This window comes from Gopherus evgoodei, chromosome 7 (assembly GCF_007399415.2).
Source record: "Gopherus evgoodei ecotype Sinaloan lineage chromosome 7, rGopEvg1_v1.p, whole genome shotgun sequence".
NCBI lineage: Eukaryota > Metazoa > Chordata > Testudines > Testudinidae > Gopherus > Gopherus evgoodei.
The window spans coordinates 35,580,235-35,606,406 of NC_044328.1; the positions used below are offsets into that span (position 1 = coordinate 35,580,235).

Genomic DNA, 26,172 nt, shown 5'->3' on the forward strand with positions numbered 1-26,172 from the left:
TTTAATGTCATAACAGTAATCAAGGCTTTTTTAAACACCTAACTCTTGTTGAGGCTGAGATACCCCTTTTGATAGAACATCCCTCCTCATCTCCACCAGTCCAGAAACTATTGGCTATGCAATAAGAGAACTTGCATTCTTATATTAGATCAAACAATTAATACTAACACAGCTAACCTAGGGACATAAAAAACTCAATCATCTCTTGGTGTATTTATTAACAACAACATCTTAAATCAGAAATCATAACTCAAAGAATAAGTACACATGATGTATTGCCTTGATTATGTACCTGTTGCATGTTTTCCAAGTTAATCATACCATAACCTCCCAGTTTCTTGCTGTTAATAATATAAAAAGCCCCACAGTCTCCCTGCAATGTTTTTAAGACAGGAGTACACATGGGCTGGAACAGATTTAATTTTTCAGCATCTTAAACCCACTGAAAGAATCATCCAGGGCAACAAAACAGAAGTATATGAAATTTTTAACTGAAAGAACTGGAAACAGAACCAATAACGTCACTCACTTGAAAGAACCAAACAGCTGAGTCTGCTCACAGCTTGCTTGCAGCTGCATTACTGACTAAAGGAACTCACTCCTGGTAATTAGCTAAGCCTAGACAGTAACACGTATTTCAGTTTGTGCCTGCTGGTTAGTAATTACCACATCAAAGCTGCTCATGGAAATAGAGTATCTGAATTTTTAGCATGACTCTTGCTACAGCGTGGATTGGATGGAAACGTTTATGAATACCTGGAAAGCTGAAATAAATCTTTCAATGTAAGCTAATAAAACTTAGCACTTGTGATCTTTTGATCCCTAAAGTGCTTTACAAACATTAACAAATTAATTCTCACTACATGCTTACAGGGTAGGCTATTATTCCCATTTTGCAAATAGGAAACTTGAAAGAGAAGTTGAATAAGTTCATCAGGGGCTATGAAGGGAATCATTTTCAAGTGCCAAAGTCAATTTTTTTTTAACCTAAGAACTTTCACAATCTCTTTAAAAGCTTTCCGCTTTCCACCATGCTTTTAAAAAGTGATTAAAGAAATGCTATTGTCTGGGACTGGATGACTGTCATGAATCACCCACTGATAGGCTATATGCCAGAGATTAAAACATTTCAAAGAAAGCGATTCCCTGCAGTATTACATGGGGTATGTACATGAATGCCTTTGTAGCTTCAAAACAGATTCCTCTTGGAATTGTATCTTAGCTTACTGAGGTAGTTCCCTATTTATTGAAATTCACCAGCAAGTTGGAAAATACAGTAGAGTGACAAATGTAGTAAAATACAAGCCAGTCACCATAAAGCCTTTACTAATCCCATGATTAATAACTTTAAGGAAAGAAAACCATCCCTATTGCTGAGCACAGGGCTCCAGGCCATAGCGCGCCAAGCGCGTGCTTGGGGCAGCATGCTGCAGGGGGCGCTCTGCCGGTTGCCGAGAGGGTGGCAGGCAGCTCTGGTGGGCCTCCCGCAGGCGTGCCTGCGGATGCTCCACTGGAGCGGCAGGACCAGCCGATCCTCCGCAGGGACGCTTGCGGGAAGTCCACCGGAGCCGCCGGACCGGCGAGCGGCAGAGCGCCCCCCGTGGCATGCCGCCGTGCTTGGGGCGGCGAAATGGCTAGAGTCGGCCCTGGCTGAGCACAATAGAAGGATCAGATCATTCAACCTCAGGAACCACTGTGTGGCTTCAGGGATACTTCTTCATCAGCTCAATGATCTTCACATACATGCGCTTAGCTGCATCAAGACCCCAGATAAAATCTAGATGCTGCCATTCAGGAAAATGCTTATGGTAAACGAGATTAGTAATTCGACCAAGTAATGCGGCCACGTCCTTTGGGTCTGCAAACAAGTCATGTCCACCGCTCCAAACAGCAATGGGCATTTTCAGTTCTTCTATCTTGTATATAGGAGGGGTAGTCTGGCAAAAAGGGAAATAGATTAGAAATGAAAACCTGTAAAGCTATGCCAATTTTTTAACAAACAAATTCTGGAGAGATAGAGGCCTATTTTCCTGCTTTCACAATCTGCTAAAATAAAAATAGTAATATTAAAACCTGCTTTCTTAGTCCCTTTTTCATCCTGTTAATTGCAACAACCCTATTCCTGGATTTTTGCATAATACATGAATGAAAATTCTCCAGCAATTTGATATCTGAATTAGGGATAAACCTTACAATTAGAGTGATCAATTTCAAAAGATTGATAACCATGTTTATACAGATGTTAAAGTACATTGGTTCATGTTATATCTTTTGTAAGAAAATCTATTTGTATCATCTTAATATATCCTAGCATTCTGTTCACATCTTATAGGACTGCGATGCATTGAGCAAAATACAAGCCATTTTATTTCTTATGCTCCATTTGTCCATAAATCAGACTGTTGCAGCTTATTGCTATTTAAAATGGGACATTTTAGACCACTTTTTTTTTATTCATAGGGCTTTTCTTTGGTACTCACAATCACAGTACCTCACAAACCTTAATTAATTCATTTTAGCAATCCTATAAGGAAGTATTATTCATAATCTCAATTTACCAGTGGGAAATTGGAGTAGAGGGAGACATTAAGTGCATTGCTCAAGATCATACAGGAAATCTGTGACAGAGCCAGAAATGGAATTTGGGTCTCTTTAGTCTGATTCAATTGCCTTGATTGTCTGATTGTCCTTCCTCCCTGTAATTACACACACACACACATTCTTTTAAATTGACCTTTGATAGCAAAGGATGCGTGCTTTACATTGCTTTGGTTTTAAATGGTATATTTAGGAAGTATCATTGCCACAGCCAAAATGGATTCTTCCCTTTCTGTTAAAGATGCAATATGCAAGGATAGCATCAAAAGACACTTCTATATGGCAGAGTATTACCATTTTAGAGGATGAACAACTCAAGGCATGTGATTTCTGGGGATTTCCTTCAACTGAAGGACAATTCTGTCTTATTTGTTAACAATCCAACGCAAGTCTATTACATTTATTAAAGAATTGCCAAATCAGATGGGTGTTTTGTGAGTGAATGTAGTATGAGTGTTGTTGTATGCATACTTGACGCACTAATTTCTCCGTAATAATAATCCTCTCATCTCTAGGATTTTGTTTTGTTTTGTGTTTTGAACCATCCTCTAATTTTGCCTTTCCCAATATGACACTGCCAATAATCTAGCAGCTACTAGCAGGTCAGAGATTCATTCCTTTGCCTGTGACCATTCCCACTGGAAATTCCCAGGAGAATTATCAAAGAATCATTTGGTAATAAATCTCCATCCATTTGTAATATTTGGTTATGTATCGTAACCTTTAATAATTGGACATGTCCACATATATGCATAAAATCACCTTTCCCCACAGTCTCACCCACAACTATCCAAACACAATCTATTGATATATACTTTTTAACCTTACTGATGTAAGGTACCATTACACATCTTATAGAAATTTTCTTTTATAGTACTAAAAATTGGGGTTTCCAGTCCTCAATTTTTTCTATGTTTCTTCAAAGCTCACAGCATTTTTCAACAAGTATGTTAGTAATGTATGTTAACCTACCTGATTGTATTTCTCCGTGTTCTTTTCCTTAGAGCCATAGTCATAAGCTTGCAATTGCTTTGAATACAATACCTATTAATTATATAATATAAAGAGTTATAACTATAGTGAAAGTCTGGATAGCTCAGGGGATAGAGGGCAGAATACAGCATCTTTCATCCTGTTAAAACTTTGAGCCAAATGTTGCTCTCACGCTGTTCTGGTGGTTAACTACCCTCACTTTTAGAAACGTGTACTTTATTTCTAACCTAAGTGTCTCTCTCTTCAATTTCCAGTTATTGGCTCATATTACACCTCTGTCCACTAGATTAAAGAGCCAACTGCTATCAGAAATCTCCTTCCCATGTAAGTATTGAATTGAAGGACTTTAAGGAACCAAACAGTAGGCCAGATTGTTCCTTTGTGTTACTCCAATTGTGTGACTCCAGTTATTACACCTGAGAGAAATTTGAACCATTGATGTAAATATGGAGTAACTCCACTGACCTCAGTTACTCCAGGTTTACACCTAATGTAAGTGAGATCAGAATCAGGCCCATTGTGTTTACCACTCTTGGCTATTTTCAGTTAGTTAGATAGATATGTATGCAATTTGTATATTAACATTTATATTGCAGTAGTGCCTAGAGGCTAGCCAGGTCAGAGGCCCTTGGCGCTAAGCATTGTATAAGCATGTAGGAAGTTACAGCTGCTGTCCCCCACAGAGGGGCATATTTTGCATCTTAATCTAAAAAGAATGCAGGAAAACAATTTTTATCCTAAGGGTGGTGAACCAGCCATTTGTGATAATTGCTTGACTATTCTGGGCTCAGTTGAAATCAGGGAGACTACTCACATAGTAAGGTACTACGACTCAATGAAATAAGGGTGGCAGAACCATGGCCTCTTTGATTAGGCAAGGTCACTAACTGTTTGTATTTCTATTTGGGAGACAAGATCTGTAACACGATTTTATCAAAATTCCTTGTACTGACCCATTTAAGTTCTTACTGACCTTATGGAGATTGTTTAAAAAGATTTTGCCATTTTTAAGAGAAAATTCAAGAAATTATCAGTTTGATCCTACAGCAATGTTGTTACCTCTTCCTTTTAGGTTTAAGATTTAAATTCTGGTAATGTATATTAATGGTATTCCAGCTGATGGTAATTTTTGATGAAAAGTCAAAGATCACATAAGGAGCACTGTACATTACACCTGAACTCTATTATTTGTAATAGAGGAAAACAAGAATATTTATTAACAGTTTCAGATCAAAATCTTTAGAATATGCCAGCTTTGTTCTATGCATAATGGGCTGGATCCTGCACCATTCACTTCCAACTGGTACACGATCAATCCCAGTCAGGTAATGGTGAGAGCTGGGGTAAAAAAAATTTAAGCACCTAAGTGACATAGGAACCCTAAGTCTCATTTTCACAAGTGACTTGGGATCAGATTTTTACAGATATTTGAAATCAGTGGGAATTCGACACCTTGGACCTTAACACCTTCAAATTACATGGAATATGCTCTATTTCACTTATATAGCTTTCAAATAAAAATGTTTTCAACTATAAAAAAAACCTAAGCCTGCAAGCTCCTGACCCTAATGTCCAATTCCTAAATGCATAATGTGTCATGAAGAAATATCAGTACCTGATATCAAGGGGTTAAGGCTTTTGTAAAAATCGTTGTAATAAACAATACTCTGTCTAGCAAAAGTAAATGATAATTTGTGATAAGACAAGTTGCGCAAGTCTCTAAGGTCTGGATCCACAAAGAAACTTGGGTGATGTAATGCCTAAGTGTTAAGTTCCTAGAAAATCACTGGAACATCACCATGAACCATGTAGCCTGAGTTATGCATCTTCTGCTCCTATGCAAGGTATGTGAGGAGCAGACTTCTAAGAATGTGATCCATAAAAGCCAGTACATTAGCCAGAGAGCCGCCTCAATTAGCCAATGGAAGATGCTGATGGAAGAGGTGTGTTCTAAGCCTGGCTTTTCTCTCAGAGATAGACACCTAAATCCAGCCGATCTCTGCCTGCGATTCACAGCTGGGAAGCCACTGCCTGGAATCAGGTAGCTTAGGTGCCTAAGTCATTTCTTGTGAGAATGTGAGGTGCCTGCTTTGTTCCACACCAAACCTAGCAGGTGGTGATGCCCACTGTATAACTTTGGAAAGGCGACTCACTTGCAATGTGGGAGCCCCAGGTTCAGTTCCTCCCTCTGCCTGAGGGGGCAGGAGCATTTCAATGGGGTCCCCTACCTCTCAGGAGGGTTCTCTAACCACTGAGTTATAGGATATCTAATGGGGGCTCTCTCAGTCTCTCCTGTTGAAGCTGTTCCACTATGGATAACTACTTAAAGGCAGGCACAAAGAGAGTGAGAATAACTCTGTGGCCTGGTGGTTAGAGCAAGCAGCTGTGAGGTGGGAGATTGAGGATCCACTCTCCTGCTCCAATGACTTTCATGGGAAGAACTTCAACAGGAGAGATTGAGAGAGACCCGCATCAGACTAACCCATTGCCCAGCCATTAGAGCACTCTTCTGTTTAAAGCCTTTCCACCCCGATCTGGCCCGAGTGAATGTTCCAACCACTGAGTTAGAAGGTGGGCACTACCTCTTCACCCAGTTTTGGAACAGAACCTGATCCAACAGGCAGCCTCTGAGCTTGTACACTGGATCAGGCCCTGCAGGCAAGACAGGTAGGTGAACATCTTCCCCATTTGTGGCTCACTCTGGAGCTTACATGGGAGATAGGCACCTGGGACCTAGAATGAGGAAGTTATACTCATATCCAGAGACAGCAGCATACGTGCATAAGGAACTTTCACACTGAAGACTTAGGTGCTGAGTGAGTTTAGACACCTACAGGATCAGGCAGCAGCTAAGCAGGAGTTCTGTGGATCACAGAGGAGCCTAACACTGAGTCTCAGGCACCTACATACCTTTATGGATCTAGGCCTAGCACAGTAGCCCTGACTTTGTTTCAGAGTATCAAATACACTTAGGCCTGGTCTACACTACGCCTTTAAACCGATTTGAGCAGCGTTAAACCGATTTAATGCTGCACCCGTCCACACAACGAGGCCCTTTATATCGATATAAAGGGCTCTTTAAACCGGTTTCTGTACTCCTCCCCGACAAGAGGAGTAGCGCTGAAATCGGTATTACCATATCGGATTAGGGTTAGTATGGCCGCAAATCGACGGTATTGGCCTCCGGGCGGTATCCCAAAGTGTACCATTGTGACTGCTCTGGACAGCAAGCTGCACTCGGACGCAGTGGCCCGGTAGACAGGAAAAGCCCCGCGAATGTTTTAATTGCATTTCCTGTTTGCCCAGAGTGGAGCTCTGATCAGCACGGGTGGCGATGCAGTCCCAAATCCAAAAAGAGCTCCAGCATGGACCGTACGGGAGATACTGGACCTGACCGCTGTATGGAGAGACAAATCTGTCCTATCAGAGCTCCATTACAGAAGACAAAATGCTAAAGCATTTGAAAAAAATCTCCAGGCTATGATACAGAGTCCACAGCACAGTGCTGCGTGACAAGCGTAACGGAAAGCCAAAGAATCAAATGGACGCTCATGGAGGGAGGGGGGGGGTACTGAGGACTCCAGCTATTCCACAGTCTCCAGCAGTCTCCGAAAAGTATTTGCATTCTTGGCTGAGCTCCCAATGGCTGTAGGGTCAAACACATTGTCCGGGGTGGTGCAGGGTATAGCTCATTAATTTACCCCCATTCACTCCCGTGAAAGAAAAGGGAAAAAAATCGTTTCTTGACTTTTTTCAATGTCACCCTATGTCTACTGCATGCTGCTGATAGACACAATGCTGCGGTAGTGAACAACAGTATCCTCCCCCCTCCCCTCCCTGGTGGCAGACGGTACAATATGATTGTTCTCCGTCATCATCATCAGCCTGTGAGTGCTCCTGGCTGGCCTCAGATGAGGTCGGCTGGGGGCGCCTGGGTAAAAATAGGAATGACTCCCAGTCACTCCCAGTCGATGGTACAAAACGGCTGGTAACCGTCTTCATCATAGCAACTGGGGCTGAGCTCCATCAGCCACCTTCCTTTCATGAGTAAAGAAAAGATTCTGTACTGCCTGGACTATCATAGCAGCTGGAGGCTGCCTCCCCCTCATTTTATCTCACTAACAAGTCAGTGCATTCTTTATTACTTAATCACACAAATGGGGGGACACTGCAACGGTAGCCCAGGAGGGTTGGGGGAGCAGGGAAGCAACAGGTGGGGTTGTTGCAGGGGCACCCCCTAGAATGGCATGTAGCTCATCATTTCTGCGGGATCTGACACGGAGTGGCTGTGCTCTCTGGTTCTCTGGTTCTCTAGTACACTTGCACCATATTCTAGGCTGGACTGACTCTATTTTTAGATACCATAAAGGAGGAATTGACTCAGGGAGTCATTCCCATTTTTGTCTTTGCACCCCCGGCCGACCTCAGCCAGGAGCACCCATGACAGCAGCAGACAGTACAGATGACTGATAACTGTCATTTCATTGCCAATTTACAATGGCATGGCAGACAGTACGGGACAACTGATAACTGTCTCTTGCAAAGGCAAATGAATGCTGCTGTGTAGTGCTGCAGTACCGCCGCCTCTGTTAGCAACATCCAGTAGACATACGGTGACAGTAAAAAAAAGCTGAACGGACTCCATGGTTGCCGTGCTATGGCGTCTGCCAGGGCAATCCTGGGAAAAAGGGCACGAAATGATTGTCTACCGTTGCTTTCCCAGAGGAAGGAATGAGTGATGACACTTACCCAGAATCACCCGCGACACTGTTTTTGCACCATCATGCATTGGGGTCTCAACTCAGAATTCCAATGGGCGGGGGAGACTGCGGGAACTACGGGATAGCTACAGGATAGCTTCCCACAGTGCAACGCTCCAGAAATCGATGCTAGCCTCAGACTATGGATGCACACCACCGAATTAATGTGCTTAGTGTGGCTGCATGCACTTGACTTTATACAATCTGTTTTACAAAACCGGTTTATGTAAAATCGGAATAATCTCATAGTGTAGACATACCCTTATTCTACATAAAATACATAGCAGTTACAAGTCAAAAGCTGAGAAATACCTGACGCCAATGTAAGATATTCTGCACAGATGTTCCAGCAGGTGAATGTCCGACGTACATGGCTAACCGACTCTGAAAAGAAAACATTTACTAATTGTTATCAGTGTGGGATCCATTTGGTTAGACTCATACTCACAGACTTTAAGACCAAAACGGACCATCATGAGCATCTCATCTGACCTCCTGCACGTTATTGGGTACAGAACCTCACCCACCCCGCTCCTGTAATAGACCAAAAACCTCTAGCTGAGTTTCTGAAGTCCTCAAATCAGGGTTTAAAGACTGCAAGTTACAAGAGAATCCATCCACATTTACTCTAAGGGTTTGTCTATACTTCCTGCCGGATCAGCAGGCAGTGATCGATCCGAGGGGGGTCAATTTATCGCGTTTAGACTAGTCATGATAAATCGACCCACAAGCATTCTCCTGTTGACTCCTGTACTCACCAGCATGAGAGGCACAGGCAGAGTTGATGGGGGGTGGCAGCAGTCAATTCACCGCAGTGAAGACACCGCGGTGAGTAGATTTAAGTACGTCGACTTCAGCTACATTATTCACGTAGCTGAAGTTGCGTAACTTAGATCAATCCCCCCCCCAGCATAAACCAGGGCTAATTTATACCAGCAAGTGACCCATGCCACACATTGCTTTAAGAAGGCAAACCCCCACTCCCAGGTTTCTAAAGCTAGAAAGCACCAGTTTCACCACTCAATGAAAAAAGATTAGAACACATTACCCTTAAAATATAAAAACAGGGAACTTATGAACAAGTCTACAAAATAATTGGCTTAATGCTAAGAATTTACAGGTGGCATTTTTGGCCCCTAGAGGGAATCCCTGTTATGTGAAGTCACTATTACTGAATAAACACAGTTTCTGTGATAAAAATAATTTTAAATGAATATAAAAACTAGAGTTTTCAAAACAAGTACATGCCTGACCTCATAAAAAATCCCATATATATTTAATAACTAAGACTTAATCAACTATGTGTTTTACTTTTTTCCACAAATAAGGAAGAAAAGTAATTTTTACGTGTATATATATATATTGCTATATTAGTACACTCAAAGACAATTACTTAATATTGTGAGACAATAACTCATATTTTCCATCAAATTTGTTTCTGATCGAGAGTCACCCAATGTCAGAAAAATAATTAATTGTTTAACTTCACCATTTAGAAAGGCTAGCCCTTTCCTGAACTTGCTGTTTTAAATTGCTATAACATCTTTCTGTGGTTAATTTTTTATATTGAACTTATGAAATGTTTTAGGTCAGAGACAGACCTTGGTAGGCTTTATTTTATAATTTTGCTTTAAGACACTACCATGATTCTCAGTTGTTAGAAAAACCTGACATACTGTCACTGATTTAAAAAAACTGGATATTTTCTTACAGTTAGATAAAACTTCTTTAATTAATTGTTTAATCTTTGTCTAACAAAAAGCAAAGGAGGACAAAGATGGTGAATCCAAATCAATTTGCAGACTTCAAGCCATGCCATACCACCCATTTCTGAACAGAAGCCCCTACAGAAATCTACAAAGAGCGCTACTGAATAATCAATGGCAGGATATGGCCCACAGTTTCTATTTAGACTAAAACAAGCTTCCAATTAATGTCAGCAGTACCTCTGGGAAATGGAGTGCTACTTCTTCTCATAGTCTGATACATTCTGATTATTAGCCTTATGGTGAGAGAAGATTGTTTCATTCTTTACATGAGTTTAGTTACAGTAAACTTTGAAGAGGTACATTTTTTTCCTGCTTCCTTCAAGGCACAGTACATTTGCCCTTCCCCTGCCCCGATACAGCTCAGCTGGCTGGTATATGCAGGGATGGAGCATGGAACTATGGTTCCACCCACTCCACACACCTCCTTAATCTCTAGCTCATGAAGGGAAGAAAGCATTGGCATGCAGACCCAAACACCTTCTTACCCTTGTGCCTTACACACATGATCCAAGCAAGACTAAAATGCCAAACAAGCGGAAGGGGATGGAGTACTTCTTCCCTCCTCCTCCTCCTGCATGGCCACATAGTATGAGGGCAAGAATGAGCCCAGGGATAAACAGGATAAAGGTAAAATGAATCTTAGATTAAGAAAAGAGAGCAAGTATTATGGACATGTCATTCATGGGTTAAAATTAGAGAATGGCCCAACTGCCAAATTGGCTCTGGATCTTTAATACCTTGCTGTTGGGTAAGTGGTGTTCAGACCCAGGGGCTTGTATCAACGAGATAGGGACATGTGTGAAATCTGGATCCAGGACTGGATTCAGACTCTCACCCCAACATGTTTTGGTAAGTTTGAACCTAGTGTTCTAGTTGATCCCATCACTAGTTAAAAGCCACCTGGGCATTGGTCAAAGTCACCAAGAAGCTCTTATTCCCTCAAAACATCACTGAGTTAGGCCAAGTACTAGGCATATATTTCCCCACGTGAAAGTAGCTATGTGACACACACACACAGGGCACAAACACTATTTACCTCAGAAATTATTTGAGCATTATTTGTTTTAAATAGTCTGGTCCATACTTACCATATTTAAATTTTGCTCATTACGACCAGCCAAAGAAGAGAGGAAACATGCACAAAACTTATTCAGCGTGGTACATAATAGGATAAGAGGCTTTTTCATATGTTTATTCTGATGAAAGAGTCCTTTAGTTCCAAATACAGTCTGAAAAGAAAATTATTCAGTTGCTGTCTCATTACAGTTCCATTTCATACAGATGTGTTGCCACCTTAGTCTCGAATATGTGCTAAGTATTCAGAGCTTGATGAAACCCTCTGCCATTCTGTAATACTTCAGCCCTAATCCTGACTTTTCTTAGTTTCCTAAGTGATAATCATGAAGGAAATTCTCTAACCATTCCCAAGTCAATGATCTCTGTTTCAGAATATATTTCAATTGGTTGTAAGCCTGATTACAGAATATAGCAGTCTTCTTCATTGCCACTAACACTCACTATATGCAAGTCAGCAAAGTTTTATTCTGTATCCTCTCATTCCTCTAGTTCTAAAGGAGCATGTGAGACACAGAGCCCTGGAGTCTGATGTTCTTTAGCCAGAGAACAGATACAGCACAAACCGAATACAAGCTTCTCTACTATGCCCTAACAATATAATTAATCAGATAGAATTCTCAGAAAAAAAATTATACTAAACTGGAGTTAAGGCTGAGAGCAATAATTTAAAGGTAAAAACGTTTCAGAGATGTAATTATCCCCAACAAGATTTTCAAGTCCAGGAAATTCAGAATTCACGCTACACTTTAGAGAAATCCAAACATGTTAAGGTACAGAAATGCAAATTTAAGGCACACAAACTACTCTGCCACATAGTGATGCCATGCAATAACTATGTATTTATAGTTCGTCCATAATAGTGTTTGTTTTCCCAGATTAGATTATATTGATTTTTAAGACACATTGTACAATTTTTGAGGTGGGGAGGTAGAGGGAATGGGACTTATAGTTTGTAAAGCTTGCTTATGGGATAATTGCAGCATCCTTATAATGTTTTTACCTTAAGCTACCAATATGTCCTCTCAACATAACTCCAGGTTAACAAGTTTTTATCTAGGAATTTCCTTGGTTTTTTAAAGTTGTTAAATATTTCACACATGAACACACACAAGAAAACCAAAGAAAATATTATTATATACATTTCTACCAACTTTAAGAATGAATTATCAACCTTACATCTTTATTTTAACATTTTAACGTCATTGATAGCGTCTGACTGCTCTTTCTCTGGAGCAGCAGAAAGCAGCCAGGGCATAATGGCCATTGTCATCCACACTGGGTTATCTACATTCCTCTGTAGGCACACACCCACACTATTTCCCCTCCTCCTTTTGCTCCTCCCCTCATTCCTCTGCACCATACATCCCAGCTTCCCGTCATGCTGTGAAGCAGAAAATTAGTCAGCCTCTGCTAAAGGAGAAATTTTCAGTTAGGATGAATTATGGCAAAAAATGACCAATTATCCTAAAAAAGGTCTTCAAATGTAGCCAGTGTAAGAGATTGCAATAATTTTAACTATACGAAAAGTCTGAAGAGTTTGCATTATTCTGTTATTAAGAGCATTTAGAAGAAAAGCAACCTGACTCAGATGCTACATTTCTTAAAGGACCACACAACCCCTTTTGATCCAGGTGGTTAGCAAAAATTTGAGAGAAGTTTATGATAGAGTCAAGGAGCTTTGATTCAATCTAGTTTATTTACAAAGAATATGAAAAGTTCTGTTTCTCTAAACACAAGAGAACCAAAACAGCAGGAGATAGTCTCCTTACTCATAGCCACAAGCCCCTTTTCGCCATCACTCCCTCCAAAAACTTCGTCTAGATTTCTCTTGGGGCCACATGCCATGCTTGTCCAGCCTGTGTCTGAAGCTTTCTTCTCTATTTGTTTCTGTATGCCTCTCTCTCTCTCTCTCACACACAAGTTCAAATTCCTGAGTGACCGGGTGTGTTTTGGGTAGAGCACACTATTACTTCACAACAGAGCTTAACTGTTTCTATCAGGGCTGGCTCCAGGGATTTTGCCGCCCCAAGCAGCCAAAAAAAAAAAAGCCGCTATCGCGATCTGTGGCAATTCAGCAGGAGGTCCTTTGCTCCGAGCAGGAGTGAGGGACCCTCCGCCAAATTGTTGCCGAATACCTGAAGGTGTCGCCCGGCTCCAGAGTGGCCACCCCAAGCACCTGCTTGCTAAGCTGGTGCCTGGAGCCAGCCCTCGTTTCTATTATCTTAAATGATGTGGGGGCGGGGGGGTGAGAGACGACACACTGTAGCCACCAGCTTCAATGAGGTTATGAGATTTCAGTGATTTTTTTTTAAACTATCTGGGAAGTCTGAAGTGTCTGCATTATTCTATTATTAAGATCATTTGGGACAAATATTAATTTTAAACTCAAAATTAAAGGATTTACTTTTAAATTATCAGAAAATTTATACTGTACTCAAAAAATACGAGCTCTCATTTTGAGGAGGATATTCTGCATTCTTCATCTGTAGCAAAGTGTTTGAATTCCAGCTTTAAATTTAAATCTCAACTCAGTCTTAACTACAGAACCACAACCACAGCCAGCTCCAGGCACCAGCCCAGCAAGCAGCTGCTTGGGGCAGCCAATGGAGAGGGGCGGCACGTCCAGGTCTTTGGCAGCAATTCGGCAGCGGATCCCTCACTCCCTCTCAGAGCGAAGGACCATCCACCAAATTGCCACCAAACACTGAAGAGGCAGTGGTGGAGCTGCGGATTGCGATTGTGGCTTTTTTTTGCCCCACTGCTTGGAACAGCAAAAATCCTGGAGCCGGCCCTGACCACAACCAGCACTTCCATGATAGTCTTCAAGCCCACACTAGCACTGTGGTAGTGATTCCTTTGAAATCACTTCCAATCTGATAATTCTCAGGTTTGCTTTGCATATAGAATACTAGTATACATTGAGTTAGTATGTATGTACATGCTGGCCAAAGGGGGCAGTTCTCATGGGGCCCCAGGAACAGCCATCCCTGTGTAACTTTTACCTCCCTCCATAAACAGGGAAATAGAATTCTAAGAAATTGTCATGACTTTACCTTACCATGCTGCCTACCCCCACCTACCCCCCTCTCCCGGAGCCTCAGCACACCACGTCCAACAGCAGCCCTGGACAGTGCTGCAGCAGCGCGGCTCCGGCGGGACCGGAGCTTGCAGCCCTGGCCCCTTACCACATGGCTCCGAGAGGAAGGAGCCTCAGGCCCTGCCCCAGCCATGCCACTTTAGCTCTGTCCAGGGCTGCTCCTGGATGTAGCGTGCTGAGGCGCCGGGTAGTGGAGGAAGGCAGAGGCGGGGCCTCTGACATTCTCGTGGGGGCCCCTGTGGGGTTAGGGGCAAATTGCCCCACTTCCCCCCACCCCCGGCTGGCCCTGGTAAGGTCCTTGTTCCCCTACCACCGCTCTCTTTAAAACTGCTATAGTTCTTTTGTTCTTCTAGGCTCAGAAGACGATTGAAGTAAAATCCTCAGAGGCAATAGGATTGCCACTGTCTCCTAACAACTCTTGAGTGTTTGAGGGGTGAATTGTCTTGAGTCATTCTTTTCTTTCCTGCCTGTTTTTCCACACAGACTCTTGTTGAGTTAAACCAATATAGTCAACCAACATCCGAATAACCAGGCCAACATGCAATATTCATAAATCATTGTAGAGCAGCTCCAAGCCCATCATAGAAATATTTGAACAATCAAATATTCAGGGCCAGATTTTCAGCTGCGCTGAGTTTACTTCCCAGTCCCCTGATATGCCCCCCAGTAGAAAGGGAGCACGGGATACGCGGCAGCTCTGCACCACCCAAGGATTCCCCTCTGTTGGATGAATCCTTGGCTATTCCTTTCAGGCAGAGCAGATCAGGTGGAGTTGAAGCCAACAATCTGGCCCTACAGGTGTGGGAATGACATACCTTGAGTAGTGTTTCAGGGAGCCTCCCAAGCTTTATCACAGGGCTTTTGGCAAATGTAATTGTGGCTACTGGCCCCAAGGCAAAGAACATTTTTATTCTTTGAGCCAAGTCTGGCCTACTGGAAAATGCTACAAAACCTGAGAAAATACAAATTATTTTGTATTATTGCAAAGCAATCATCCATAATTAAAATAAATCATTACCATGCAGCAAACTGAAGGTTAAAAATTATAAGTAGCCTTTTATCTATTCAAATGCCATATAATTGTTCTCCAGGCCCACTGAAGTAGGACAAAAAGTAATGGGCTGAATTTGAAGCAAGGGAGATTTAGGTTTGATATTAGGAAAAACTTCCTAACTGTAAGGGTTGTTGAGCTCTGGAATAGGCTTCCAAGGGAGCTTGTGGAATCCCCATCACTGGAGGTTCATAAGAACTGATTGAACAAATACCTGTCAGGGATGATCTAAGTTTACTTGGTTCTGCCTCAGTGTAGGGGACTGGACTTGATGACTTCTCGAGGTCCCTTACATCCCTATGATTCTGTATTATCACAGTAAAATGTTCATCCTAAATCTCCATTTAGTCTTCATTGGGAAAAAATAAGTTTGGGGTATTGTTCAGATGGATTCAGGTGGTCATAAGCCAGGTTATAGTTTCAACTCATTTTGATGTAGAACCAAATTTTCTATTAACCAGATTTCTTGATGATTCCAGAATCTTTCCTATCAAGTTTCCAAAATTTCCATAAAATATTTTCAGAGTTTTATGATGCTCTGTTTCTAAAGCACTCTGTATATGGTTGTAAATTTACAATAGTATTGTAATATAATTCTTATGAGGTTTGGATTTGCATTCGATTTTTTTTACATTTAACCCTTAGAGCAGAGACCCTACCTATATAACATATAACTTGCAGATTATTTAATTGTTCACATACAAAACTATCTTTACAAGACTATTAAAACTGTTACTTAAATTCACAAGGGCAGGCAAATGTTCAGATAAAAAAGAAACACACTATACTGTGAGTATGCACACAATTCCACAGTGTTTTAAAGAGCAATTAAAATGGCCTTAAGAATGCTGATGTACAGAAGATGTATAGTACTATTTGTATTCTAAGGCTAGGATTTTCAAAGGTGCCTAAGGGAGTTAAGCACCCAACTCCTGTTTATACCCTTGAAAATCCCAGCCTAAATGTATGTTTTATCATTTTTGTCTGAAGATCCTAAGAATGTTCTTACTGGAGGAGGAAAAGGGGAAAGAGATATTATGAAAAGAAATGGTAACACACTTCCTGCTCCCAACCACCATTTTTTTCGTCTTTTCCCAAACTATTTTCCCTTTTTCAAATGGCAATGGTGCAACATGGCATACAAGCCTATATCCCCATCCCACTGTCACCAATAGATCCTATAGGTAAACAGGAACCCTCAAGCAACTGTAAATGAATCAAGTCCCTCATTGCATTCATACACTAGGGACTGAGTTGACTTTCTGTACTGATGGTATGCACAGTAAACAATTTGTAAATATTGATTTGGTGGCTATATACCAGCAATTTGTTTTTAAATATCAGACCAAGCACACAACACCAAACACACAAAATCCTGCATCAGGCCCCACTAAAATAAAAAGATTGGCTTGAAGTTAAATAATGTTTAGGGTTTTTTTTATTTGCCTTCTGGTGTTTGAGCTGCAAGAGGTTGTGTTTTTAATCCTTTCTCCAAAACATGAGGGTTAGAAAAGTATTTTTTTTATTTTTTTTTAATCATGAAAGCTGAGCTTCTCATGTAATAGCATTGACTCCAGGAGCTGGCAACAAATATTGTGAGACGTGATAAATTTGCAGGAGTTGGCAAAACTATAATAAGCAAAGACACCAGGCAAGCTGACCACCTGCTAAATAATAGGTTTTGATATCAACAAACCTTACCAAAGAAGTCTAAAAGGATGTCAGGAACCAATTTGTTTGCTTAGTTCAGACAAACAAAAACTGTTCTGAGAAAAGTTATCCAAACAGTGACAATTTCAGTTTAGACAGTATTTCTACCTTTAACTTTTGAGAAAGGGAGTCAATAACCAAAGTGCATATCCTGCTTTCACTATCCTGTGGGGATGTAAATAGGATGCTATGATACACCAGCTTGCATTCTTTCACGTACCTAACGTCGTGCCTTCTGAATGGGCAACATAGTACAGCTGCTTTTGTCCCGTTTTATTCATGGCAAAGTAGAGAACTGCTGTAATGTCATATTTACCCATCTCATCAAAACTACAGAGAGGAAACACAAAAGGCTTACATGCATTAATTACAATAGTCCCAGCCACTGTTCCCTCTAAGCTGTGCGCGTGTGCACGTGCACACAGATCCTAAACCCTGCGCACACGGCGAAACACTGCACACACAAAAATTTGCACAGAAGCACAATTTGCACAGAAGACATTTTTTGCACACACAGCCTTCCAAAAAATTGCACAGAAGAAATTTTTTGTGCACATGGCCTGTCAAAAATTAGAGGGACCATTCGTCCCAACTACATTAGAATGCGCATTAATAAATCTCAAGTTTGTTAGTTAAGTAAAACAGGAACTGTTCAATTATTAAGTCAAACCATTTCAAAGTTTGAGTTCTTTGCCTCCCTTCAGACAGCAAGGCAGCTCTGTCTCCAGAGATCAAGGCAGAAGCATGTCTGCTCAGGAGACCTAAGATTAGTGGGATGTGCCAGAGCACAAAGCCGTGGGCCTTTCCCCATGCCCATGAGGAGCTACAGACAGGAGAACCCTTCAGTCTCATACCAGTTCTGATACTTGGATTCTGAAAAGGTGTTTTTTTTCCTCATTTGCTTTATTGCCGTGGGTTGCCCATGCCACTTTATCCTGGCTCTCTCCTATCACTGCAGCCCTTCAGCTGCCCAATCTCACTGTCACTGTCCAGTGTGCTTATCTTCCTTTTCTTCCTCCTCCCCAACTCACCTCAGTATCCACCTCCCTTAACCACACCCTTCCCTTACTCCTTCAACCCCTCCCCACCATTTGTCTCCCACACATCAGCCCCTGTGCATTTATCATCTTGTCCACCCTGCTTGTCATTGTAGGCCACCTCCCACTCCTTGGGTCACTACCAATCTGGGCTAGGTATGAACTAATAATGTGAAATGGAAGGACTCCCCTATCCCATTATCCATCCCCCAGCCCAGCCAGTCTCCAAGGAGCCAGCCAGTTCCATTTTTGGTAGTTCTCAATAATTCACTCTACCTGAACTCCCAGAACTTCTGTTGATCAGGTTTAAGTGTCTTGTGTTTTGTAGACCAAGTGTTCCCTCTGCCATTTCCCATCCAAACATCAAAGCCAGCATCTGCTAGTATGAAGCCCAGGCTGTTGTTGTCCAGGTTTGAAATCCAGTGGGTAGCATCTCCTAGGAGTGGATGTTGCAAAAACACTACTGGCTTTTGCCCTGAAAAGGAAGAACATTTTATTAGGACATGGCAGTAGCTACACGATGATGAAGATAGTGTTACAGAGTTTGCTTTAACAGGACCTTATTTTATAAAAGTCTCACTGAAATGGCAAAAACCAAAACATAGAATAGAAATGGAACATGACTGGGTTTTTCATGCTGTTTTGATTAAAAGTGGATAGATAGAGAAAGAATAATAAGAGCTCAAAATCACCTCTTTGGCGATTTCCCACTGGACGGTGACACTTTTTATACCCCTTTTGCAAGAAATCTAAAGCTCTAGGATATGCTCTTTGCCCACATTGTTACTCTTCATGTGTGGATTCCAAGAATAGGAGTTATACATCGGTACTTTCTGTCTATGAAGTATTTTAGAGCTTTTGAAATCAGAATGGCAAATTTGTGTGACTTATAGAGAGGCAACAAAGCAACTAGAGCTTAAGTAACATGACACTTTGGCAGGTGTTACCTGGTGGTGACTCTTGAATAGACATGCAGTGTTGTTTTTAGTTTTAGTTATGTATAATTTTTGTGTCGCAGCTAGAGCTGGTCAAAAGACGGAATTTCTATTCCCTGCAAAGTTCTGAACAAATTTCAATCTATTTCAGAACAAAAAGACAGAATTTCCAAATGTTCTGAAACTAAACATTTTAAAGTAATCCAGATATTTTTGAAAGAAAGTGAGCTTGAAAGCCCAATCTCCAAGACTCTTGGTTCAGCTCTTAGGGCTTCTAGGCTCCTAGTCCTCCCTAGTCCCGCTTGGGCTTGCATGCTTCCAACTCCACAGCAGAGAACCTGAAAGATCTGAGAGCCTCCACCTCTATAGCAAAGAACCAGGGCTCCCAAGCTTCCAATCATGTGGCAGGCAGCCTGAAAGCCCTGGGATATTCCACATAGCCAGGAGACCCAGAGCCATGGAACCTGGACAACCAGGCTCTCCAGAAGCCGACCACATGAGCTAATGAATCCAAAACAGTTTGCCGTAATTCAAAACCATGAAACATGCAGCTGCATATACTCGAGTGCAAATTAGGGGACTGTTTTTAGAAACTTGGCCCACCAACCTTTCCATACTTCATACAAATAAATCATACCTGTGTTCTCACTGTGCTTCCCACCAGGAATTCTGTTAACGCTAAGGATATACCCATCTTCTGTTATAACTTCATATTCCTCACTGGGGTATCCATGATACCTGATAATTTCAGTCTGCAGAGAGCCAAATAAAGGCTTGTAATATATATATATATATAATATCCATTTTTCACATGTGTGCGCACTGAGATCTCTTGGAGGAAACGTTGGTCCCAATCCACGTGTCCACTCAAGCTGTTGCACAAGTGGGGACAGGAAGAAGGTGCCACCTTTGTGCTCTTCCAGTTCCCAGGGCTGCTGAGGACTAGTTCATTTCCCAGGGTTCTAATTATACTAGCTGGTAAAGGCCCGAAAGCGATCGCTGACGCACAGAAAAGCTCTGAGCCCTCCCTTTAACCCCAGGGGAAAGAGATGGCCAGGAAAAGCTGTTGATGCAATATGCTGTAACATCACCATAGAAGGACACCTGTAATTCACCTGGGTAGTGCAGCCTTTACACCAGTGGTCAACAACCAGTCGATCACAGTCGACTGGTCGATCCTAGAGGATCTCTCAGTTGACACAATCTCTGGCAACACATTGGGACTGCTGCTAAGGCAGACTCCCTGTCTGCTCCGGCCCAACACTGCTCCTGGAAGCAGCCAGCACGGCCCTGCAGCCCTGGGGATGGGAGTGGAGGGCAGGAGTCTCCCTTTGTGTGCTGCTCCTGCCAGCAAGCACTGCCCCCGCAGCGCCTATTGGCTGGAAACGGGGAACTGTGGCCAATGGGAGCTGCGAGGGTGGTTCTTGCAGAGAGGGGCAGCACGCAGAGCCTCATGCCACCCGCCCAGTCCCCCCGGAGCTGCAGGGATGGGTTGGCCCCTTCTGGGAGTGTCATGGGGCTGGGGTAGGCAGGGACCCTGCCTTAGTGACAGCCATGCTACACCACCAACCGGCAGCTGCCGGAGGTAAGTGCTGCCTGGCAGGAGGTCACATCCCAACCCCCAGCCCTGAACCCCGTTCTGGAACCTCCTGAACCTCCTCCTGTACCCCAAGCCCCAGTCCAACCCCCCTCAGAGAGCCAGGATCCTGTAGCCCTCTGGCATCCCAACAATTTGCCCCAGCCTAGAGTCCTCTCCTGCACCCAAACTCCTTCCCAGTGCTGCACCCCTCACCCCCTCTTGTACCCCAACTCCCTGCCCTAGGCTCAGCCCAGAGCCCCCTCCCATACTGCAAACCCCTCAGCCCCAGCCCAGAGCCCACACCCCCTCCTGAACCCCAACCCCTACCCCAGTCCAGTGAAAGTGAGCGAGGGTGCGGGAGAGTGAGTGATGGAGTGGGGGGGGATGGAGTGGGAGGAGTGGGGCTTTGGGGAAAGAGGGACCTCAGGGAAGGGGCGGGGTAGATCCTGGGTTACCCTTAAATGCAAGAAGTGATTTTGGGCGTAAAAAGGTTGGAGACTACTGCTCTAGACTATATAAAAGAGTCAGATTTCAATGCTGCATCCCTAAAAATTATGAAGAATTACAATCCATTCTACACTTAATCTCTAGGATTAGACTATCAGTTAAACTCAAACATTGAAATCAAGAAAATATTGATTATATATATTTTAGATTTTTCAGGAGTAGTCATCACCATAGTGCTGGTATCTAAGTACTAAATGGATTAGGGAATTGGCTAAGGATTAAATGATACAGCTGGTTGAACAGAATTAGACTAATATGTTCTTTTCTGATTAATTTCACCCTTTTGGACATCTGAATAGTTGAATCTTTTTGTGGTATTCGATCAGCACCAGAGATGGTCCAATACTAGTCAGCTAATATATTTCGATTATTTATAAAATTGGTTAAGTGATATATTCACCAGATACTTTTTTCTACTATTTGATTGTATCTATTGAACATTCAGCAACCTATTAGCAGAAATGCTTTTCAGTACAGGGCTTATTTTCAAACAATGCCGTGTTAGCTGGATTTGTGGATAAAGAGCCAAAAAAATGTATAGTAAAAAAAAGTGAATAGTGCAATAGCCTGACTAATAGACAATTCATTCCCTCTTCATTCATAATCCTCTTGAAAAATGAGAGAAGAACAGTTTCCCTGGATGCTGGGAAGCAACATCCTACTTTTAAAATGAGACAAGCAGCAGAACATGGATATATTTGTCTCTTTATGCAAGCTTTCTATATAGCTTTAAAAGCTTAGAGTTAAAGATGCTCCCTTAATGTTACAGTGCATAATAACACTTTTGCAAGATATGCATGGTCTTTTAACTTGAAAAATAATGTAACAACTTACTCATAAAACTGTCCACTTTAACCTGGAACAATTTAAAAATGATGCAGACAGCAGGTTTGTAGTTGAAGGTAGCCTGTATTGTCAAAACCCAGTTTTTGAGGGAAGATATTTAACTTCCTAGATGCTGTAGTGAGCATCCATGTTGTTACAGGGGAACATGTAGATTGGAAAATACTCTCCATCTGGTGGGCAAAATCCTCAGTGCCAAGTATCGAGGTCCTGAAATTCCTTTCCTGTCCTAGTGTACCAGGCACCTCCTCTCATTCAACCCCCTTCTCAGCCCCCTGCAATTCCCACAAATACCAACCCTTGTCAGAGGAAGCTATCATCACCACAGTATTAACACTCTCTAAATAACTGACTATGGCTTACAGCAGCATATGTTTGTTCATATACTCATAGACTTTAAGGTCAGAAGGGACCATTATGATCATCTGGTCTGACCTCCTGCACAATGCAGGCCATACAATCTCACCCATCCACTTCTATAACAAACCCCTAACCTATGTCTGAGTTACTGAAGTCCTCAAATTGTGGTTTAAAGACCTCAAGCTGGAGAGAATCCTCCAGCAAGTGACCCATGCCCCACGCTGCAGAGGAAGGCGAAAAACCTCCAGGGCCTCTGCCAATCTGCCCTGAAGGAAAATTCCCTCCCGACCCCAAATATGGCGATCAGTTAAACGCTGAGCATGTGGGCAAGACTCACCAGACAGCACCCAGGAAAGAATTCTCTGTAGTAACTCAGATCCCATCCCATCTAACATCCCTTCAGAGATCATGGGGCATATTTACCTGCTGATAATTTGGCAACTGATCTTTGATTAATTGCCAAAATTAAGCTATCCCATCATACCATCCCCTCCATAAACTTATCAAGCTAAGTCTTAAAGCCAGATATGTCTTTTGCCCCCACTACTCCCTTTGGAAGGCTGTTCCAGAACTTCACTCCTCTGATGATTAGAACCCTTCGTCTAATTTCAAGTCTAAACTTCCTAGTGTCCAGTTTATATCCAGTTGTTCTTGTGCCCACATTGGTACTAAACTTAAATAATTCCTCTCCCTCCCTAATATTAATCCCTCTGATATATTTATAAAGAGCCATCATATCCCGCCTCAGCCTTCTTTTGGTTAGGCTAAACAAGCCAAGCTCTTTGAGTCTCCTTTCATAAGACAGGTTTTCCATTCCTCGGATCATCCTAGTAGCCCGTCTCTGAACCTGTTCCAGTTTGAATTCATCCTTCTTAAACATGGGAGACCAGAACTGCACACAGTATTCCAGATGAGGTCTCACCAGTACCTTGTATAATGGTACTAACACCTCCTGATGCATCCTAAAACTGCATTAGCTTTTTTAACAGCCATATCACATTGGCGGCTCATAGTCATCCTGTGATCAACCAATACTCCGAGGTCCTTCTTCTCCTCCTCTGTTACTTCCAACTGATGTGTCCCCAATTTATAACTAAAATTCTTGTTATTAATGCCTAAATGCATGACCTTGTACTTTTCACTATTAAATTTCATCCTATTACTATTACTCCAGTTTACAAGGTCACCCAGATCTTCCAGTATGATATCCCGGTCCTTCTCCGTGTTAGCAATACCTCCCAGCTCTGTATCATCTGCAAACTTTATTAGCACATTCCCACGTTTTGTGCCAAAGTCAGTAATAAAAAAGTTAAATAAGATTGGCCCCAAAACTGATCCCTGAGGAACTCCACTAGTAACCTCCTTCCAGCCTGACAGTTCACCTTTCAGTACGACCCGTTGTAGTCTCTCCTTTAACCAGTTCCTTATCCACCTTTCAATTTTCATATTGATCCCCATCTTTTCCAATTTAACTAATAATTCCCCATGTGGAACCATGTCAAATGCATTACTGAAATTGAGGTAAATTAGATCCACTGCGTTTCCTTTGTCTAAAAACTCTGTTACCTTCTTAAAGAAGAAGATCAGGTTGGTCTGGCACGATCTACCTTTTGTAAAACCATGTTGTATTTTGTCCCACTTACCATTGACCTCAATGTCCTCAACTACTTTCCCCTTCAAATTTTTTTCCAAGACCTTTCATACTACAGATGTCAAACTAACAGGCCTATAGTTACTCGGATCACTTTTTTTCCCTTTCTTAAAAATAGGAACTATGTTAGCAATTCTCCAGTCATATGGTACAACCCCTGAGTTTACTCATTCATTAAAAATTCTTGCTAATGGTCTTTCAATTTCATGTGCCAGTTCCTTTAATATTCTTGGATGAAGATTATCTGGGCCCTCTAATTTTGTCCCATTAAGCTGTTCGAGTTTGTCTTTTACCTCGGATGTGGTAATATCCACCTCCATATCCTCATTTCCATTTGTCATCCTACCATTATCCCTAAGCTCCTCATTAGCCTTATTAAAGACTGAGGCAAAGTATTTATTTAGATCTTGGGCCGTGCCTAGATTATCCTTAACCCCATTCCATCCTCAGTGTTTAGCAGTCCCACTTCTCCTTTCTTTGTTTTCTTCTTATTTATATGGCTATAGAACCTTTTACTATTGGTTTTAATTTCTTTTGCAAGGTCCAACTCTACATGGCTTTTAGCCTTTCTCACTTCATCCCTACATGTTCTGACCTCACTAAGGTAGCTTTCCTTGCTGATCCCTCCCATCTTCCACTCCTTGTAGGCTTTCTGCTTTTTCTTAATCACCTCTCTGAGATGCTTGCTCATCCAGCTTGATCTACAACTCCTGCCTATGATTTTTTTCCCCTTACATGGAGAGACTCCCACTGATTTCAGTAGGAGCTGGATCAGGCCTTAAGCACACTGCTCATAGACAATGCGAATCAGTAGTAGAGCTGGGTACAGAATTCAGGAGTCTTGACTCCAGTGCACTAAAGCAACTATTTACCTGTCCTTTCAGCCAAAGATAAGGTAGTAGTAGCACCAATCTAACATGCTGTCTTATTATGTGATTTTATGCAAGGTACATCTGCAGGACACATGACCATAGTTTGTACTCATTGTGAACTGGACTCGAATAAAATTAATTTGGTATGCAGACTGTTATCAATGATGTTGTATTAGAAATAATGCAATCCATAATTTAAATAGAAAGAAAATTACATAACTTACAACATTCATAAAGCATTCTGGATCCACAGTAATCTTCTTTAGCATTTCTTCTCCATGTTTAGTGTTCCATCCTATGAGTTCTGAATATCTAATTCCTTGGAACAAATATGCCAACATAATAAACAGCTGCATCTTAGGCCTGTATGAAACAATTCATTTATCTGTTAATAAGAATGCTATGAACATACTGCATATCTCTCTGCTTTAAAAAAAATGGCACTATTTACTTTTATAGCAAGAAAAAAGCCAAGAGTCTGATCTAGAATTAAATACCTGCACAAGGAACAGCTGACTCAGCTCCCTGGCCTGAGGGAATGTGTGAAAGCTTGGAAGGTGGGTAAAACTTCCGCTTGGGGAGGCAGTAGCTCCCAAGCCTGCCTTTTCTGCCTGTGGCCCTGCCCATATTCCACCCTTGCTTTGCCCCAGGCCCTGCCCCCTGCCCCGCCCAGGCCCTGCCCCTTCCCTGCTCACCCCCTATCCTCACTCGCCACATATACATCCCCTTCCAGACAAATCCCTGAACCCAAGCAAATTATGTTTGAAAAAACTCTTCCACTTTTCTGCAATTTCTTTTTAAAGAAAATGGAGCATGTTTTTCACTGTGTGCCAGATGGTGTTTGTGAAGACTGAACATGCAGAAGGTACCTAATTAAAAGCACTAAACTTGAGAGTAAAAAAATGTCAGTCACAGGTTTTTTGATATATTCTGACAGGCAGGCAGCCTGCAAAACAGCCTTTTCAAATGCCCCGAGCCCTTGTCATTGATCCTGGGGAACATATAATGAATGGTAAGCAGCAGTTAAAGCTAATTGAGAAATCTCTGTCCTTGCTTTACACAGTAAAACAAGGTGTCAGGCCTCACTTTCAGCTGGCATTTGCACCCTGCCAGGAAGAAAATGGCTGGAATCAGACTGCAAAGGCTGTCACCTCATTTTCACTTCTTCACACAAAGCTTGAGTGCTTCCTGTGTTTATTGTTTCAACAGCAGTAAGCACCTCAGGCAATGAATAAGAACTGCCAAGAGGAGTGGTTGCTGCTGCTAGAGATGAATCTTAGCAGTAAAAGGCTGGCTGCTACTTTAACAATAATAATACCCACTTAGCTCACAG

The 26,172-nt window shown here is 42.1% G+C and overlaps 2 protein-coding genes across 3 annotated transcripts in view; one reads left to right on the plus strand and one right to left on the minus strand.

Moving 5' to 3' along the window:
* ANKRD22 (ankyrin repeat domain 22) overlaps window positions 1-25,395 on the plus strand; it is a 44,663-nt gene extending 19,268 nt beyond the window's left edge. The window contains exons 6-7 of the mRNA XM_030570631.1: window positions 3,846-3,915; window positions 25,299-25,395. Of these exons, the coding sequence (XP_030426491.1) occupies window positions 3,846-3,915; window positions 25,299-25,321 (93 nt within the window). The 3' untranslated portion in view covers window positions 25,322-25,395. The remainder of the gene's footprint in view (window positions 1-3,845; window positions 3,916-25,298) is intronic.
* On the minus strand, window positions 1,616-25,417 carry LOC115655317 (lysosomal acid lipase/cholesteryl ester hydrolase-like). Of its 2 annotated transcripts, none has more exons than XM_030570630.1 (10): window positions 25,337-25,417; window positions 25,064-25,158; window positions 19,665-19,779; window positions 18,369-18,567; window positions 17,276-17,385; window positions 15,110-15,246; window positions 11,209-11,349; window positions 8,664-8,735; window positions 3,571-3,642; window positions 1,616-1,937 (listed from the first exon to the last, which is right to left on the minus strand). In XM_030570630.1, the coding sequence occupies exons 2-10, from the start codon at window positions 25,106-25,108 to the stop codon at window positions 1,704-1,706; spliced, it is 1,125 nt and encodes a 374-aa protein (XP_030426490.1). In that variant the 5' UTR covers window positions 25,109-25,158; window positions 25,337-25,417; the 3' UTR covers window positions 1,616-1,703. The 2 variants fall into 2 exon arrangements, with proteins under 2 accessions (XP_030426490.1, XP_030426488.1); XM_030570628.1 differs by having other exon boundaries at window positions 25,064-25,202; window positions 25,337-25,408.
* Window positions 25,418-26,172: the final 755 nt, after the last annotated feature.